The following is a 20,399-nucleotide window of genomic DNA, read 5'->3' as shown; positions in this document are numbered from 1 at the left end:
GTTTCAAATATTTCAAACTAATCAAAAACTTTAAAAAAAACACAAGTTTCGGAAGTTTCAAAAATATTTAAAAGTTTGCTAAAGTTTCTAATGTGTAGGTGAAAAGGGAAAGAAAAAAAATTTATATATAATAAAAAAATAAAATAATATTTTTAAGTGTATTAGAAAGATGAGAAATACAAGTGGGAAGATAGAAAATAGAAAACTCTTAAAAATAACTACGTGATACTATGTGACATAAGGTTTGAAAGTGTTGGGCCAAAATAAATGTTAGCATGTACATGCCAAAAAGTACCAATTTAGTGGAAGTGTCGTGTATTGTCTATATAATGTATATATGAGGTTGGAATAATATTTGGCCGGAGAGTGACTCTAGTTTGGTTGTGGCAAGAATATAAATATTGTTTTTTTAGAAGCGTAAAAATAGATAACAGAATTGTGTTAACTTTAAATTTAGTACGAGTTTATATTGCTCTCGTATTTATATAGAAAATAATATTTGTGTTGATACCCTAGTAAATTTAAGTATTTTACCTAAATTTTCATTTGATGGAATTCAATTCATTCATTCATTTAAGAGAAGTGTTTTAGAAATAGACATTAATTTCTAAATTTTAAAATTTTGTGATGTATCCATCTTTTTTAGGTTTATTTGTTTTTTATTTTGCTAATACTCAAATGGATCTAGTTAATGCTTCCTTGCGGTGCACTTTTATTTTATTTTTCTTTGAGTTTTTCCGGTAGATGTTTAATGATGCATTTGTTGTTTCCGCAAACTGTTATTTCTTTGATATTAGTCTAATCTCTCTAAATTTTTTTTTCTTTGATGCTGCAAATGGTAAATTTTTTATTTGAAGTGCCAATATAATATTGGAATGTCAAATTTACTATTTAATATTTTTGCATTCTTTCTCTTGACTCTTACTGGATTTTACACTGATAAAACCATAAGTTAATTATTTTCAAAGTGTTTAATTAAATTTAAATTAAATATAATTCATCACGATTTCTAAGTCTTCAATTAAATACAAATTTAAATACTTGAAATATGTAGTTAATCACATTCAAATTCATAGTTAATTATTTTCATTGAATGATTAATGAATTTTGACGCCTGTTATATCCATCTTTAGATTCAAGACCATAAAGATATTTGTAGTATTTCTCGATAATTTTTTCAAATGCACACGATATTTGATCCTCTTTCAACACCATTTGTCCCTGTTAAATTAAACGACACATATTAGAGAATATTGGTCCAACAGCTTTACAAAAAAGCACCAAGGAAGGCAAAAGACAAGATGGCCTGGTCATGCGTCAAAATAATATCAAGCAATGAATTTTAGCGACTCGTGATAAATCGACCAATGTGTGCTAACAAACTTCAAATAATAATAAGGATAATTTAGAAATCTTTTAGAGATTCAAAATTTGGTATGCTAACAACTCAAATGAGACTCTCAAAGTATAACAACTCAAATAATTTATGTATACTTCTAAGTATGATGCTAGCAAGATCAAATCAAATTTTCAAAGTTGAAGTTAGACCTGCAAAATGTTTATGATAGATAAGACATTAGACTTTAAATTTTTCTCATAAAAAATTCAAAGATTTCAGAAGTCTTAAAATAAATTATTACTTTTTAATAAAAGATATCTGTGTCATTATTATCCTATTAGAATAGGAATATCTTTTTAGAAATAAAACTATTTACAATTGTAACATAATAATATATTTACATTATTTTTCTTTTTTTTTTTTGTTATCTCTTATAAAATTATATTTGTCCAACTAATACACACATTATGTGTGAAGTTTTTATAACACACATTGATGTATTATATCATGTATATGATGCTTAGGATTTTAAATATAAACATTTTTTTTACCAAAATATAATTGTAACATTTTATATTGTGCTATATTCAAAATATGATAATAGAAATTTGCTAAGTCAAGAACACACATATAAACAACTGAATTAATTATCATAAACATGACTAATTATTTGATTGGATATTGAACTTAAGAAAATGCTTGCTTACACACAAATATACGTGGATACACGCGATAAATGATATATGAATTTTAAGACTTACACGGGATATGGAAATTTAGGTTAAAATTGTCTACACTTATATATCATTTTTATAGACTATTTTATGTTATAACATTTCAAAAATAAAATTTCAAATGAAAAATTAGTTTAAATAATTTATCTAAAAATATAATTTTAAATATTTCATCTATTTTCTACAATTTTTTTTAATAATGAAATTTCAAAATATTATTAAAATAAAAAGCTATTTTGAGAAGCTTTTCATAAAAATTATTTTTGAAAGATACATTTTTTTAAAAAAAATGTGATTTTTATCATATTAAAATATTTAATAATGAATATATAAGTTATTAAATATCAAAATTACTTTTTTTTAATTAATAACAAATAAATCTACTATTTTTAAATTTTTATAAAAATTATTTTTAAAAATATAAAATAAAAATCACTTTTTTAAAATTTTGAACGGACCATATGTCATATGTAAAGTCTTGAAGATTAATGACATATTTAAGTGTGCTAGAAGCGATATCCTATTTTACAAACCTTTGTTCTCCTAGCTTCTCTTTGCAACGTTTCTTGATGAACCTTAATCCTCATTTTGATTTCATCTCACTAAATAATCATTTCTAATTCAACAAATAATATCTTTTTTTAATTAATTGATTAAAAGAACTAATCAAATGTAATTAATATTTTAATAAAAAATTGCACATTAAGCATCATTAATACAACCAACAAATGTCATGTCAACAAAAATTGATCCAATCAACGTTTTTTAATTAAAAATTAAAAAACTCATTAACGACTTTTTATATTTTTTTTTGGTGAAATCGCAGAGATACTATTATATTTTTTTATTGAGACTAAAAAAAATACTTATATCTGTAAAAACTAAAAACATACTTAAATTTTAAATTATTATTATTTATACGGAAACATTCTTATATTACTTTTATGATAAATAAAACACTATGTTATGCTATCCTTATTTCTTTTTCAAATTATCATATTTCAATTCAAAGGGTATAAATACTCCATTAAAAATAATTGTCAAAATAAGTCATCTTAATTATATACATACATATAAGAATATACCTTAAAAATAAATAACTTTGACTATATATTGATTTTCTAAATTAAGTCTTCTTTTTTAAATACAAATAAAATATAAAACTATCATCTTTAATATGTTTGATGAAGTAACATAATTTTATTGGACACTTTTTGTTAAAATGTGAATTTTATTAACTCTTACACAACCCTTTTCTTAATGTACTCTCGTCTTGAATCTTGATTATGAAGGCCAGCCTCTTCAATTTAAGTATTGCGGGCGATTAGTTATGGGCCTTTAGATAGGAAGCTGACAATAATATTTACTTTTTTGACATAGAAGCCGACTGAAAACTTCAATTTAATAGTATAAATTTATATAAAATATGTTTGAAACGGTGGTATAAAGTAAAAGAGTTAAAATGTGATTGTAGAATTGTTATTCTATGACATTCAATGTGAACATGCTATTTTATTAGATCACTCTATTTTTTATTATTATTGTAAAACTAATCGTGTGATATAAAAATATGAATTTTTTTTAATCATATTTCAGTATAAGAATATAAAATTATGTTGGGTCATTGCACACAAAATGAAATAGAGTAAAATAATATATCTTTAAATTTGAACAACTAATTAGGCAACTAACTAGTTTATTATTCCATCGTATACAACCAACCTAAACATATAGTGAAAAAGTTTAATAAGTTAAGAAGAATTTCTTCTCAACATCCAAATAAGACCTTCCAAGTTATATAATTTTATTTTAGAGGGCAGAACAATATAAATGTTCTATTATGTTCTATCAACACATTATACAGATTCTATGATATATCTGTTCTGAAAGTAGGTTAACATTTCAGAATGTTAACATTTCTATTGGCAAGAGGAGATATTCAAGTGCATGCTAAATACTTATAGAGAAATGTATCATGCACCTCCTTACTTTAACTTTTCACCCTTCAATTTCAAATGAAAATACCATTTTGTCCATTAAAAAAAATTAACCACTCCATTATTCACTCCATTTTTTGAAACTTTCAAAATTTTTAAACTTTCGAAATATAAAAAGTGAACTTTTTTGACATTTTCAAAACTTTTGATAAACACGAAAGTTTCGAAACGTAATTTTTCAGAAATATTTTGATATTTTCGAAACTTTTGATTAATTTGAAGGTTTCGAAACTTCTGAAATAAAGAAAATTTCAGAATTTTCGAAACTTTCGAACAATTCAAAACTTTCGAAATAGGAAAATTTCAAAAATTTTCAAATTTGAAAACTTTCGAAATTTTTCAGATTTGAAAATATTCGAAACTTTCAAAATTTTCGAAATGTAATCATTATTTTGAAAATTTGAAACTTCCGAAAAAGATAAAAAAATTTAGAGTTTTCTATTTCAGAAGTTTTAAATATTTTGAAAGTTTCGAAAATTCTGAAAACTATCATTTCGAATTTTTCAAAACTCGAATATTTTAAAATTTTGTCTAATTAAAAAGATAAAATTGTATTTCGATAAAAATGGAGAAGTGAGAAGTTAAAGTGAGGGGATGCATGGTGCATTTCCCTTACTTATATTACCTCTTGAAAGTACTTGAAAGTAGAAAGTATAACTTACTCAATAGGAAATATGGGTACATACAACCAGCATTTATTATATTGGCAATATCTAATGCTCACAAATTATTTAAATGGTGCACCATGCAAGACCACATTAGAACCATTCGATCAAATAAGTGCACAGATGGTATAATACATTTACCATATCAAATCAATATCTCTCTATGTCATCACTTTCCCTTCCTTCGTTGACAACACCACCCTCCACAATAGCATCATCTTCCCATCTTCATCGACTCCACAGTCTAAACTTATCCTTTTTCGAGTACCAAACGCTCACCTCTCAACAAACATCGTTTTTGTTGCCAAATACCTTTTCATTGGGCCTCTTTTCCTTTATCAATCGAACATTTTACCCGGCATCTTGCATCTCATTGTACATAAATCAAATTCACTTCTCAAACAATGCAAAATTCCAAACTTTCAAGGCATCTTGCATCTCATTTTACAAGTTTGATCCTAGTTTTTTTGTCATCCTGTAGCAATTGTTCAATGGGTTTTTTTTTTTCTTTTCAGATCAATACATTGAAAACATTATAAGCTTCAATGATTAGTTTATGGGGTTGCTTGATGGATGGTTGTACTCAGTTTAAATTTTATCCTTTTTGTTTTTAGCTCAGAAGCAAGAATAATAAGCTCAATCAATGCACTTATTTTCCAATATGATTTCGGATGGGTGTTTATGCATCCTACAAATTACACTTATTTCTGTTTTTCACTTTCTCCCTTCCTTTGCAATAACTAATTCTAACTTTGGTCAATAACCTATGTACAATTTATTAATGGTGAAGGGTGAGACAGTAAGGAAATGGAGAGGGTGGAGAAAGGGGAAGACAGAGTAAAATTGGTATTGAGGGGGCACAATTACATCCAGTGGAACTTATAATCTAAGCGCAAAAAACTGTCTGGCACGGTACACCACTCAGGTTACTTGTGCACGCTAGAAGTGGCCTATTATATTACAAATGAATTTACAAATTAGGAATAAAATTAGCATATCAGAGAATTCTAAATAAGATCAGAATATATGATAAGGCTGTACAATCCTTTGATTTAAGAAGATTATAGAGATATGGAGATAAAATTTCAACACCGTAATTTTCAAATTTTCCATGATATATACTTGAATTAATTTTTTTCATCACACCAGTGCTCAAAACTCGGGAGGGAGAGAGCCCAAAAGGAAAGCAGCATTAACTAATAATTGACATCACATTATAATTACACTCAAATGGGGTGGGGGGCATGAATGTTATTGCCATCATCAAGGGCAGAATCAAACCGTCTTTTAACTAGTGCTCTATTCAGTTGATAGTAAAATCAACATCTGCATCGGCTTGTTGCATCATTTTTCAGAAACAAGAATCAGAAATATAATGATGGGAGCATCCCAACTGTCTGAAACAAAACTCTGGCATAAAAACAATGAACACACTACACGGATAATATTTCAGACACCCGCTCATGCGCATCGGGAGGAACCTCCCTCCCGGGGACCTGAACATTTAGAAGGTTGGCATACCTGTGTAAATATAATGTCAGAATCATTCCATAAAAGGGTACTAAGGACTACAATTGGTGTATTAACTCACTCTGCAGCAGTAAACAAGTGTACATGTTCTGTAATGAAGGCAAGCAAGGCCTGTGACAGGAATAAGAATACCAAGATAAGATTACTTGAGAAAATTTATATCAAATACGAAGCAGTTCGGTCAGTTGACTTGCCTCAAATGGCATGTTTAAGAGTTCATAGTAGGTGCGGACTCGATCTAATCTTTGTTGCACTGCTTCGCTGTTTATGGATGGAATAGCAGCCAATGCCTGTAACACCATCCAAAATTGTTATGGCATTTAAATTTCAAAAATCACTTTTTTCCTAGTCTCTCTGAATGAACAGTTAATGATGAAAAGTGTCAGATTATAAACAAATATATTCGACGGGTAAAAACACACACACAGGAAATGTATCTAGTAAGCTTAGCCTTTGATTGAGAGATTAAGGAAAGCAAATACTAACCATACAACCATGTGCATATGGTCCAGAATTAAAATTTATTTTTCATGACTATTTTAATCTTAACCAATCTTGGTTAGATCTATGGTTAAAATTAAATCCTCATAAGTTGTGTTGGGGTTTGGAGGGGAGGGAAACCCTCAACTTGTTTGGATGTCTTGGAAATGGATGACGAGAGGGAGCTCAAATAGGCGAATAGGGAGGAGCTCTAACCAATGGGCTAAAGTGAGAGACCACGAAAATAGGCTAATCATTTCCTGACCCAAAACTTTTAAGGTTTCGGGTACATGGGTCTCCACACTTATATTATCTTCACTTAACCAATTGTCAACCTATGGGGAAGTTTCACATCTCCTCATTGCATTTTACAACAATCTCTCTTCAAATGTGGGTTTCCACATTGCTATGCTCCTTATCAAGCGGAAACCTTGCCTAGTTATGGGGTTACTTACGAACGGATGGAGCAAGTCCGAACATTAACCATTGTTCACTAACATGTGGTCCAACAAAACCATTGACTGAATAGAGATGATACAACCTGGTCATGCACAATAGAGATGAAGGATCAAGAAGAAAGGACATATTTGCTAAAAAACTTATACAAGAACCACAAAATGAGCAGCTACTACAAATATCTTAGATGCTAAATTCTCAAAGAGTAATATGTATTAGACTACATGTAAACCCCTAACCCAAAAACATAATAGGCCCATACAACACTTTAGAAGACATTTTAAACTTAAGTGTACACCCACCTAATAACGAGCATTCTAGGAGTGTTGGCAGAACAGTTCTCCTTCATAGGCGTGTGCACACCATATCAAAAAAATATAGGATGAGACCTCTAACTACTAATGGGTCATGCCAAATGGTTTTTAGATTGAACCAATAGTTTGGGTCACAACCACCCATTATCACACTTCCGGAAATAGACACAGCTATCGTAATTGCATCTCTTAAACCAAGCCTAGGTTTTTTCGAAGCTTATTTGTTAGAGTTGGTGATCCGAATTTTGAGTTTGACCTGAAAACTATTTGGTATGACCCACTGATAGTTGGATGTCTCATCCTTTATTTTCTAATAAGGTATGCCCACACCCTAGAAGGAGACCTCTTCTGCCAGCACTCTAAGAATGCTTGTTATTAGACATGCCCATGTCTAACGAGAAGGAGGGTATACCACCTGATTTGGGGAACTAAAGAAAAGTAATGGAAGAGGGTTTTGGGGGGTATTTTTTAAAATCCCAGACCCTTTCTCTCTTACACACAATATTTGTTACCTGTTCCATTGCGATAGAGTTTCGACATATTTGCTGAACACCAAAAAGATTAATAGACTTCATATCCGCCAAAGCCTGCAAGTAAAAGGGCCTCCTCTCATTAACAGTGAAGAAACTGAAAATACACCTTAAAACATAAAAATTAGAAGTCTTTTTGTAAAAACAAAACTGTAAAGAAGTGTATACATCCACACCTTAATAGATGCATTTGCTGCAACCCCACAAATTCCACCAAATATGTAATTCCGCTTTACATTTGAAATAAAAGGGGCCATTTCTTCATCTCTTCGGGTTATCTGGATATTTCATTAAAATAGTAAACATAAACAGTTTGACTTACATAAGCATATCATACATCTTTGAGTCACTAGGCAGGACGATCAAACTTTTTTAAATTCATCATTACATTGTGGCTATTGACCATTTACTTTCAATATTGGGGTCGATTATAACATTCCATTGTTTTGATCAAACCAGATAATTTAGAATATTTGGATTGCTAGGTTTATTAAGATGCCATTACAAGTTAATTTAGTTTGACTCTAACATTCTGGCTAGAGTTTTATGTTCTCAAGGTTTATTTGGTCTTATCTTGATGAATGTACATTACTTTTTGGTTTATTAATAGAAGACTAATCCTTTAGGATTTCATGATGAATATCTTACATGACAATTTGGCAAAGACTTCATATATTTAATTTTTTTTTAATATAGTGATCACATTTATAAATTCATTCACCAAGAATGCAATCTTTTCTGCCACATGTACAATCAAAACCTAAGAATGATTCTTTGGCTAATTTTGTTACCATAATCCAAAGTTTCTAAGGGAGCACTCAAATAAATAGTATAATTAAAAGCTTGTCAGCTAAATATTTATGAATAAGCTATTTCTGTGATAAAAAAAGAAATGATGGGAACTCTACATAAGCTATTCTCATGAGATTATAAAAAAACCTAAAAATAACTTATAAGCATATCTAAGCTCCTCCTGTTAGAATATAAAATAATATCTTGATATTATCTTATAATATCTTGATTTATATTCAGGATTAGTTTTCAATCTTAACATATCATATCTTATAAATAGGGATAGAATATTTGTAATTATTTTATTGCTTTTAAGTCTATATAAAGAGTATCCATTGTGTAGTTAAAACAAATGGTTTCACCGTATTTCCTCTCATTCAACACTACCAAACACATAAACAAATGTTTATTTCATAAGATAAGCTGATCTTACAAATGCCGTCTAAATAGTAATGACTTTTAATTAATAGCATGGTCAGACCACAATCTAATTCCAAAGATTGATTTGCAAAAGCTATTTCAACAATCACATCAATATATTGAGAAAGCTACTTTAACAAAAAAAAAATATAATTCTCTTTTAGTCATCATACACTGATATAAGTTAATAAATTATCTAAATAGATTTAGCTTGTTCTCAATCAGAAAGTAACATATCTTTAGTCGATGTTGGACTCTCAAGATACCCCCTTACGCTCAAGACAGACATCTAAAGTGAAAGTTGTGTGGGTCGAATAACAGAGATCCATTGTTAGATTGCCGACATCATCCACCTAGTTCTTATAAGTCACTTTTCAGACAAGCTAATCAAGTAAAATTGCAAATTGTCAACCCTTAATCTATGAATTGGACGTGGATAGGTGCTGAAACTGAAAGCACCAGTATAGGTACTAGGTTGGATCGTGGAAGGTGTTGCAGCAAAATTAGGTGATCTATGCCTCTAATCAAAGTTCATATTCTAAGCGTCCACCCATCATATAAATCGTCCCCAGATCTCTAATAGAGAAAGGGATATAACAAGTTATGAGTATGTGCAGATTATGATATTTATGAAGGACCCAATCCAACTAAGAATTTTTACGAAGACAACATGCAAAGATAGAAAGACACCTGTGCAGTGAGAGAAATGATGAAGTCATCTGGTTCTTCAGCATCTTGGTCATCCAAGTATTCTGTATTTGTCATTTCCTGCTCAAAATTTTGTTGCTCAGTTAAGTTTGACAACAATTAAATTATCGATTCTTATTCCTTCAACAACCAAAGAAAAATAACATCACATCAGACAAACCTGCATATGAAATAGTGTCTCTAATTGCATTTCTACACGTAAAACCTTAAGGCAGTCAATTGCTAATTTCCTATAATCTTGAGCAAATGATACTAGACTCCTTGTAGGTGCACTGTTTGAACGACTATGATACTCTCCTCCAACGTGATTTGATGTTCTTTGAGCAGTCTGTCCAAGCCTGCCAATTTCACAAGAATTTTTTATGCTTGGAATTCTTTCATTATGAAACCAAAAAACAAACAAAACATCATAATGCTCGCCAACATCATTGGGATATCAGTACCAGTAATGTTAGGACACTTCCTCTGATTTTACTTGACTTAAACCATTTATACAATTTCTAGTTCATCTCTTTGTTGATGATATGCTATTTGTATTATCATCCGACATATCATTCACGTAAATATCAATATAAATTTTTTTGAGCATTTGTTTTCCTCACAGTATACCTTAAACACTAAACCTATAACTAGATGACCTTCGGTGCAAAAAAATTCAGAAGCTTTTGATGATTTTATGATATACAATTTTCTCATTTATAGGGTATTGATCTATGAAGCACAAATACTGACACAATCACCGTCATTGATACGTCGACACCGGTAATAATTTAATAAAATTGATTAGTTGAATGTAGTTGTTAGAATTCAAAGTATGATTTTATTATTCCTTGACTGTACAACTTCCTAGGTTCATTGGTCGAATTCATAGTCAAACTTAATAGATATCGACGACTTGTTAGCAAACTTAATAGAATTCCTAGGAGGAGCCATTGCAAGACCTTGGTAAATATCGACGAGTTGTTAGCAAACTTAATTATCTTACAGTAACTAGATCTGATATTACATTTGTTGTAAGTGTAGCAAGTCAATTTTTGAATGCTCCATGTGATAGTCACTGGAATGCTGTGATTCATATTCTTAAGTATATCAAGAATGCACTAGACAGAGGATTACTTTATGAAGACAAGGGTAACACCAAAGTTGTTGGGTACTCTGATGCTCATTGGACATGGTTAGCATCAGATAGAAGATCCACTTATGGATATTGTGTCCTTTTTGGAAGTAATTTAATATCGCGGCGGAGCAAAAAGCAACACATAGTCGCAAGATCGAGTGCGCAAGCAGAATATTGTGCTATTGTTGCAAGGGCTTGTGAAATTATATGGCTAAAATAATTACTCAAGCAACTCAAGTTAGGAGATGTGGACGTAAGGAAACTAATTTGTGATAACCAAGCCACACTTCATATTGCTTCCAATCTGGTCTTCCATGAGAGAATAAAGTACATAGAGATCGACTGTCATTTTGTAAGAGACAAAGTTCTTTCCAGAGAAATCACAACTAATTTTGTTGGTTCAAATGATCAATTGACTCACATATTCACTAAGTCACTTAGGAGTCCTCAAGTTGAATCTATATGTAACAAGCTTGGTGCATATGATATGTATACTCTAGCTTGAGTAGGAGTGTTAGAATTCAAAGTATGATTTTATTATCCTTTAATTGTACAACTTCCTAGGCTCATTGATAGAACTCCTAGTCAAATACAAGTTCCTAGTATTTGAATGTAATTATTGTAACCACAATATAAATAGAAGATGTGTGATCTTATTTGAGACACACAAGAAACACATAAAAACATATTTTTACAATAATCAAGGTGTCAGTGACAGTGTCGGACACGGACACGTATTAGACACCACAATATGAAACTTAAAGAGTTGTGAACTTTACGATCTGGTAAGAATCAAATATGTATTTATTGTATAAATAATTTATTTGCTATAAGTTAGCACTAATTAGGATTTGATGTGTATTAGCTTTTATTGTAAATCCTGTACATGGTGGCAGTGTATTAGATAATATAGTTGAATATAGTTAGATATGTGTTAGAATTAGATCAAAGTAGTTATAAGTTAGTTATGATTAGATCGAAGTTAGTTATGTTAGTTACCTTAGGGACACTATATAAAGGTGTATCCTACACAAAATGTATCATAATTCTTCTCACTAACATTTCAAGTTTTATATTTGTCTTTAATTATTTCTCTTTTTCTTGAGCTCAACAATGATTAACACAATGTGATCTCATTAGACACTCATAATTACAAATAAATAAATCTGAATTGTAATTCTGGCAGTCTGACGTTTATAATTGCTTTACAAACAGTATACAATTAAACATTGCAAGATGCACAGCATAGAGAAAACACACCTTTCAATAGAGTCTGCAACATACTCCAATGAGTCACTAAGAGATGCCAACAAAATAAGTTTATTGTCATCGTGGATTAGGTTTTCCTGAGGAAAAACTACAATTAAGCCGCGAGAAGCATAATACATAGGGGAGAAGGGGGATTTTTAACAAGGATGCATAAACCCAAAAATTTAATTACTATAGGTCGGTAAAACTGAACACTCAAAATTAAGAAAATTATATTAATAATGAAGCATAGTAAGTCATAAGCATAAACAAATAAATAAAAACCTGCTTAATAGGGCGCAAGTTTAGCAGTAATTCACTTAGTTCTTGTTCAGCCTCAATTGTTTCAGCGTCAGAGGAATTGATTTCCAAGTTAAAAGGACCTTGCAGATTTGGTAAATATGCACTTGAGGGGTCAAGCCTCATCAATTTCTCAATATCATGCCTCCCAATAAGCATGTAACTCTGCTTTTCAAGAACAGCCTGAAATATAATAGACAAAAATGTCAGAAAATGATAACACTTGAAAGATACTATTCAAGGCAACTATTTATCGGAATGTCAACCACCAACTCATCTAAATGCCCCAATGAGTAATCAACAGGTCCATATATACTTTGTTCTGAAACTTGATTGAATTTACAAATAATAAGACTGAAGAAGCAGCAAGTATTCAATTATTGTGTGTTCTTTGCTTCTTTATGGTCTATGATGCACATACACAAAAAGCGAATGATATGGCTGCGACACAGTTGCGATATGCATACGCTTCTTTGCAAATTTACATATTCCCCATTGAGATACATGTATGGCTCAACCTATCTTCTTAATTAGGAGTTTTGGTAATCACCATAACAGTTATGGCATAACCCATTCATCTCAGGTACATGTATCCTTCTCACTCTCTCTCATTAATTGATTTATTCACACTTTCCCCTAGGTTATCAATATAGGCAATTAGCGCCGCAATCATGCCAGTGCGGCATGGAATAGAGGCTTGGGTGTTGCACCGGAGTTTGCAGCAGCGTGGTGCAGTTATTTTCATGTCTGGAGTGGCACAACAGACCCACTGCAGCGTATGGTTTCGCAAAAAACGTAACTTTCACTTTCCTTGTCTATTATGTGCAAACCAAAGCTTCTCTTTCCTTCAAAACTTGCATTCTTGCGAGTAGAACAAGAACAACGACCTAGCTGCCTCCGTTGCAGGCGCCATCGACCCCACCGTCGCATCTATCCTCTCCGAGCAGCTCTCTTTCTGTGCGACCTTGTATGTATTTCTGCCTGGTTTTTAAATTTTCCTCTGTTTTGTGAGAGTAAAACAGAAGAGCCACACTAAAGCCTCATTTTTTTTGTACTTTTCCCCGTCCAGCCATGTTAGCTTCATCTCATGGTCCACAAAGTAACAGCACATCGAACAATGCATATTAGAGACTTAAATTTCTTTGTTTTTTCAACTTTTGTTGGTATTTATATGTATGTGTTGCTTCAGAGTTGTCTTTTTATTGCTAATTATGAATATTTCATGATTTTTGAGTTATTTGTTTAACTTTACATCAACTATATGTTTATAAAATTAACCGCGTAATTTGTCCAAAAAATTTCAAATGGCGGCGGGTCCCGCCACACTCTATCCCAATGTTACGGTCAGCCACTCCATGCGGCTGTCAGGGATTTACAGCTATGGTCTTACCCACTCACCTATTCCCCTAATAATTTCTCGCCCATTAAATTGAACCCTGTGAGGTGCATCATATCCTTCACCCTACCCTCTGCCTTTATCAATTTTTAATTTGGATTATTTGAATTACAATAACATATTTATTATATTTTTTATTTTTATTTGTTTTATACATATCTCAAACGTATCGTATTATATTTTTTCAAAAAATCCCATATCGCCATATTGGATACTCGTCTTGCGTCTGTGCATCGTAGTTTGTGGTGCTTAGACAGCAGTTGTTTCAAATAAATGAGTACCTTGAGGATTTTGCAAACTATGTTCCCGTTTTTTTTAGAATACTGGAAGTTATTAATCGGAAAAATGGTACCTCCATGTATGAAGTTCGGCATCTTTCATAAGTCCTTTCCAGAAAAGTTTGCACATACTTCACAAGATCATTAGCAAATTTAGGCATTGCTTGTGCCCAGCCAAGCACCTGCAGTAAATTAGTAGCAAAAGTCTCAAAGGGAAAACATGTGTTCTCTAATTATCAAACAAAAAAAATGTCAAGTATACTCCACGGAATAATGTCTGAACCCCAAAACATACAAGCCTGTGTATCATATCATCTTGTGCTCATTATAGAAAAGTAAAAGATAAAATAGAACCTGAGTTATTGTGTTGAGATTATTATTGAAACTAAAATTTACCTCCTTTGTCAAGTAATCAATAGCCAATAATCCTTGTAATACAGGTCGACCCTTCTCAATTGACGGGTTATAAGTAGTGACCACATGTGCTCTTGGACGAAATGCAGCCGGACCTAAAAGTTTTTGGGAAGAGAAGAAATCTTAAAACAAATTTATGACAGAGATATCTAAGGAGAAATGCATATCTCTCAACATGTCATCAACATTCACTTCCATTTACCGATACAATAGGATAACTATTGTCAAAAAATTGTAACACTTTCAGTGCATATATGCCCATAAGCCTAACAATCTATGCTTTCACATCATGTTGCTGCAACTTCTTTAGATTTTACGTTGCAGATTGAAAAGTCGTGTAAATATTATGCAGTGATCTTACAAATTAGGATCAAAGTATGCTTCAATTTACACAAGGGATCTAAGAACACTTGATTAACTACCCTATGACAGGTTTATCCATTCCAATTTGTAAAGAAATTTTTAAAATGATGCTTTATTTCATATTCCCAATGACTTAACATGTATAAGCAAGTACGATTTAAAGAATATGAACAACTCCAACTACTAAAACACTCCAAAAGTACTGTTTATTGTGGTTTTACTAGCAACGGAATGAGTCTTGGTTACTGATTCCCAGAACTATGGCTATTACAACTTCAAAATTACTTAACTCCCGCAATGCCAACAAGTTTAAACAAGGGTACAGAAATTTTCATGGAAACCAAATTTGCTTCAGACAATTTAGTGTTTTGAGGTGGATAGTATTTACCAATCAAGAACTTGTAGATAAGACCTTCAATTAAAAATGGGTCTTTGCATCAAACATTTCAGACAAAGCTAACTTCAAATTCTTTAATGCATGATTGACATACTATGACTCATGTTTAAAAAAATTTAAGATTCACAAAAGATCACAATGGGCGTCAAGCAAGGCTTTAGAAATACGAGATACAGAAAGAAATAGCCAGAACAGTTTAAAAGACTTGCTTGATATGGCTTGCTGTACGCCTTTTCGGTAGTCCACAAACATAGTTGGTAAAAAGTGATCCTTTACAAAGTTCTCCACAAAAGCTTGCAACCCATCATTGCTGCAATTCACAAAGTTGACAACACCATATAACTTTTGCTAATTTTTTAAAATCAATCAGCTAGAGATTGTATCAAAAATATATATTAGAGTTATGATCAGTCAAAACCATATAAAATTTAATAGAAACTATCTGACATGCAATCAAACTTGTAGCTTCTATTTTCATTATATTTCTTTATACTCATTATGTTGAAGTCTACTGATCAGTCACCCTGGGCTGTACAAGTAAGTACTACACTAGCACTACCCACATCAAGTCGGTTTGTAGAAGTTGTGGGATTTTAGAGAAAAGAAGAAGAGAATAATAAGGGTTTGAATATTATTGATAATAGCTTTGTGTTAACTTTATTACAAAAGACTCAATATTAATATCTATTTATAGAGAAACATAGACTCAATCCTAAATCAAGAACAAATCATAATAATAATGAGAGATATTTTAAGATATCTCTACGATTATAAATTGATCCTAACAAATAACTCAAGATACTCTAATATAATATAAAAGATATTATCAGATATTTTCGAATATTCTAACACTCCCCCTCAAGTTAAAGCTTACTAATATTCTTGTAAATAAGCTTTAGCTTGTTACAAGAAAATAATGTTTTGCTCCGCAAATTAATAAATAAAAAAAAGATGGAAAGGCAACTCACGAATGCAGGTGAAGTCAGAGATAATTACTATAAATAGAGTCTAGCCATATATCTAGATAATCATCGGCGTGAGAGAAATTAATGGCAAGTAATTGAAAAAAGTAAGGTTCGTTCTTTTAAAAAACTGCATTTGGAAGTTTCAAACCAATAATATCAGAGACTCAAAATATTTAAACTTGAATATGCTTCAAGGAGAGAGAGGCGTGCTTCAGGGAGAGAAAGGCAAAACCAGTACATCTGAGACAAATTGACAAGATAAAGTAAGTCATGAAAATAAAAGACACAATCAGAATAACCATCAACGAAAGAAGAAGTCATTACTAATATGATTCATATGTGGGAAAAGGGACACCGCAAGAATGATCTTTGGTTGAAATAGAAGTCATTGTTATAATCTATTAGTAAGAATTAAATTGCATGACAAACACCGAAGAAGAAGCAGAGCGACTCTAACGAAACGAAGTTATGATCGATCAACGGAGTTAGAAAATGTATGGTGACTTCCTAGATAAGGTCATTGTGCCTAATAGGGCTGCCAGATCCAACCTGAGAACTAGATAACCAATTTGCCATTGGACTTCCTGGATAAGACAAACCAGTGCCATACGCAGGATTTCCATATGACTGGAACCACCGGATTTACCACCCATTGGAACAATGTTTGGTGACTTCTGAGGTGAAAGCAGCTATCCAAGATAAGCTTTCTAAAGCTCAAGTAAATTCATGTACGAGTTGCCTAAGTAATTCCTGTCCACGGATGGGTCGTTAAGAGCAACATTTTGTGGATCAGTAGTGCTTCGTGATAGGGAAGAACCAAGTGCAGCATCATAAGAATATGAAGCATGGGGCCCAACATTTTGGGCTACAAATGACCCCTGAACATTTGATCCAGATCTTAAAGCATCAATGGCTGAGGAATCATGGCGCAAATGAGCCAGCTCTGCTTCAGTGGAAGATGTGATCTCAATATTTTCATCAAATGCATTATGAGTGGCTAGACGAGAGGGAAAACCCATGACAGGTGTGGCACGTCCCAAGTCATCCTGGAAAATTTATGCAAGGCTATTTTGTTTGGTCCCAAGACCAGGTCCTAGCAAACCAAGGAGTCCATCACCACTCCACTCAGCAGAACCTCTAACTTTTTCATCAACCACCACCTCACTCTCTCTTCTCCTCATGTTAAAACAAGGAGGTGTAGCAAAGATTGATCTACCCCCATTATCATCAGCAGCTCCATTCACTTTCCTCCTATCACCAATTATAGAAGCTCCACCTTTTAGTCTCTGTGTAACCCTCCAATCCTCGTTTGATAACAAAAGAGGTGGAAGTCTAGGATTCAAATTCACATTGCTGTAATAATATGAAAGATAAGCTTGATCAGACCTAAGCTCTTCCTCAAAAGCAAAACCATTACCCAGAAACTCCGAAACAGCAGCCGACGCCGTAGAACCACCACCAAATAACCCACCAACTGCTCTCAGAGAACTCTCAACAGTTGGAGGAGCTGATCCACTCCTATACAAATTAAATTCAGGAATGTGCCACGACTGCAGTAGAAAACTTAACAGAAAACGAGTGAAACCGATGTCAAAATGTATCACGACTGTTGTTTGAAAAAGGAATGATGACGTTGAAAAAGAGAAACTATGATTATATTCTCTAACTGTTGGGAACTCGGAAGTAGAACAACGACAAGATTGTTCAAGGAGGATCAAAATAGGCTCTAGATACCATGTTGAAGTTGTGGGATTTTAGAGAAAAGGAAAAGAGAAAATAATATTAGTTTGAATATTATTGATAATAGCTCTATGCTAACTTTATTACAAAAGACTCAATATTAATCTCTATTTATAGAAAAAAATAGACTCAATCCTAAATCAGGAACAAATCATAATAATAATGAGAGATATTCTAAGATATCTCTATGATTATAAATTGATCATAGGAAATAACTCAAAAGACACTCTAGTATAATATAAAAGATATTATAAGATATTTTCTAATATTCTAACATAGTCCAATATCACATTATTCAGAGCCTCCAATCTAAGGTATGTCTGGATTTGTTAGAATATAAAGCAATACCTCCTCGATATTGTCTTAGAATATCTTGATATTATCTTAGAATTTTTTGTTTATCTTTTAGAATATTTGTAATTATATTATTTCTTTTAAGCCTATATAAAGAGATTGTTGCGTAGTTTATACAAGCGATTTCACTACATGCCTCTCTCATATTCTCTCATTCAATATGGTATCTAGAGCTTGGTTCGATCCTCCCTGACATGTCTTGTCACTATTCCGCTACTGAGTTCCCTAAAGTTGAGAAATATAATAGTAGTTTTTCTTTTCCGGCTACTATCATTTCCAGCCACCATTGCTGCTACCCTCTGCTCCCACTGGAAAATATTTCCGGTGTACTCACTTCCATTGCATGCAAAATCTCTCGACCTACGCAGCCCATAGATTTTCACACCTAGAAGTAGCTCCATGCGCCGTCCACCGCCACCATGTTCATCCCCACATCTTTTGAGATAAAGAGGCGGACATTTGGAGAAAGGCATCTGTAACTTCAGTGAGAGGTGGAGTATCCCAAGAAAAGACATTCATGGGTTGAGAGAGAAGATGGAGATATTGATGATCTCCTTTGTATTGATTGAAAAATATATACACAGTTATCAGCCATGTATATATAGCTGATCTTAACCTGCACTTATCTAAGATTATCCTGCACTAATGCTGTGACAGTTGTACTAACACTGTACAGCTGTCACTAAATAACTGTGACCCTCTAACAGAGTGTTAGGTTCCTTTGTAGAACTCAATAGCGAAAGGGAATTATTCGTCCCTGATTTTTATTGATTGAAAGAAAAAGATACACAAGAGCAAATACGCTCCTACAATGGTATAAACCACTCAATTGCTAATTTTGTTAAAAGATCCTTTCTAATTGGTGGGAGCCTTTATTTATAGGCTGATTATACAAGGGATAGGATCCAACTAACACTAACCGCCTAACTATAAAACAGTAACTACTAACAACCTAACCATAAAACAAAAACATCATTATTTTCTATTGTTTTTCCTGTAATAAACCAATAAAGGTTTATTCCTATTTACATCTTCATTATTCCTATCAATACCTTCCTCTTTAAGCTCAACCTTGTCCTCAAGGTTGAATTCCGGAAATTGATTTTGGATTGTATGAACATCTTCCCAGGTGGCCTCCTCTGCAGGCTTTTGCTGCCATTGAATTAGCACTTGTTGCACTTGTTCTCCCTGTTGTTGTATGGTTCTTCTGCCCAGTACCTGTGAAGGCGTATATGCAGGGTCTTGCCCATGTAAATCAGTAGGTAGGGCTGTTTCCACCTCATGTTTTCCCACAGCCAGCTTTAATTGCGAAGCGTGGAAAACCGGATGAATGCGAGCCTCTGTTGGAAGTTGGAGTTTAAAGGCTGCTGTCCCAATTTGTTTTAACACCAAATAAGGACCATAATACTTAGCTGCTAGTTTAGGATGAAGTCGTGTTGGCATAGTAACCTGCCTGTGAGGTCTGATTTTTAAGTAAGCCCAATCTCCTTCTTTAATCTTGGTGGGTTTCCGGTGACGGTTCGCAAATTTGATCATTTGCTGTTGTGCTCTTTCCAAATGATATTTCAGTTGTCTCAACGCTTCATCTCTGGTCATCAGGTCTTGTGCCACTGCTTCCACTATAGTTTCCCCTGGTACAAATCGTGCTAGCGATGGTGGTGGTCTGCCGTAAACTGTTTCAAAAGGAGTACACTTGGCAGCCCCTTGAAAACTAGTATTATACCAATATTCTGCCCATGGTACCATGTCTGCCCAATTTTTTGGTTGTTCCGAACTAAAGCAACGCAAGTATGTTTCCAAGGTTCGGTTAAGTACCTCCGTTTGTCCGTCTGATTCAGGATGATAAGATGTACTCATTTTCA

The 20,399-nt window shown here is 32.6% G+C and overlaps 1 protein-coding gene across 2 annotated transcripts in view; it reads right to left on the bottom strand.

The window, feature by feature from the left end:
- Positions 1 to 5,832: 5,832 nt before the first annotated feature.
- The window catches only part of LOC101491602 (exocyst complex component SEC8), a 42,255-nt gene continuing 27,688 nt past the window's right edge, over positions 5,833 to 20,399 (bottom strand). For both annotated transcript variants that reach the window (XM_004486384.4, XM_004486385.4), the window contains exons 16-27: positions 15,688 to 15,788; positions 14,701 to 14,813; positions 14,379 to 14,486; positions 12,616 to 12,813; positions 12,343 to 12,428; positions 10,126 to 10,303; positions 9,948 to 10,025; positions 8,222 to 8,323; positions 8,028 to 8,102; positions 6,460 to 6,555; positions 6,327 to 6,376; positions 5,833 to 6,256 (exon numbers count right to left, since the gene is read on the bottom strand). In XM_004486384.4, coding sequence (XP_004486441.1) covers positions 6,169 to 6,256; positions 6,327 to 6,376; positions 6,460 to 6,555; positions 8,028 to 8,102; positions 8,222 to 8,323; positions 9,948 to 10,025; positions 10,126 to 10,303; positions 12,343 to 12,428; positions 12,616 to 12,813; positions 14,379 to 14,486; positions 14,701 to 14,813; positions 15,688 to 15,788 — 1,273 coding nt within the window. In that variant the 3' untranslated portion in view covers positions 5,833 to 6,168. The remainder of the gene's footprint in view (positions 6,257 to 6,326; positions 6,377 to 6,459; positions 6,556 to 8,027; positions 8,103 to 8,221; positions 8,324 to 9,947; positions 10,026 to 10,125; positions 10,304 to 12,342; positions 12,429 to 12,615; positions 12,814 to 14,378; positions 14,487 to 14,700; positions 14,814 to 15,687; positions 15,789 to 20,399) is intronic.

The sequence above is a fragment of the Cicer arietinum genome, chromosome 1 (assembly GCF_000331145.2).
Source record: "Cicer arietinum cultivar CDC Frontier isolate Library 1 chromosome 1, Cicar.CDCFrontier_v2.0, whole genome shotgun sequence".
Taxonomy (NCBI): Eukaryota; Viridiplantae; Streptophyta; class Magnoliopsida; order Fabales; family Fabaceae; genus Cicer; species Cicer arietinum.
This window is presented reverse-complemented; position numbering and strand designations above follow the sequence as displayed.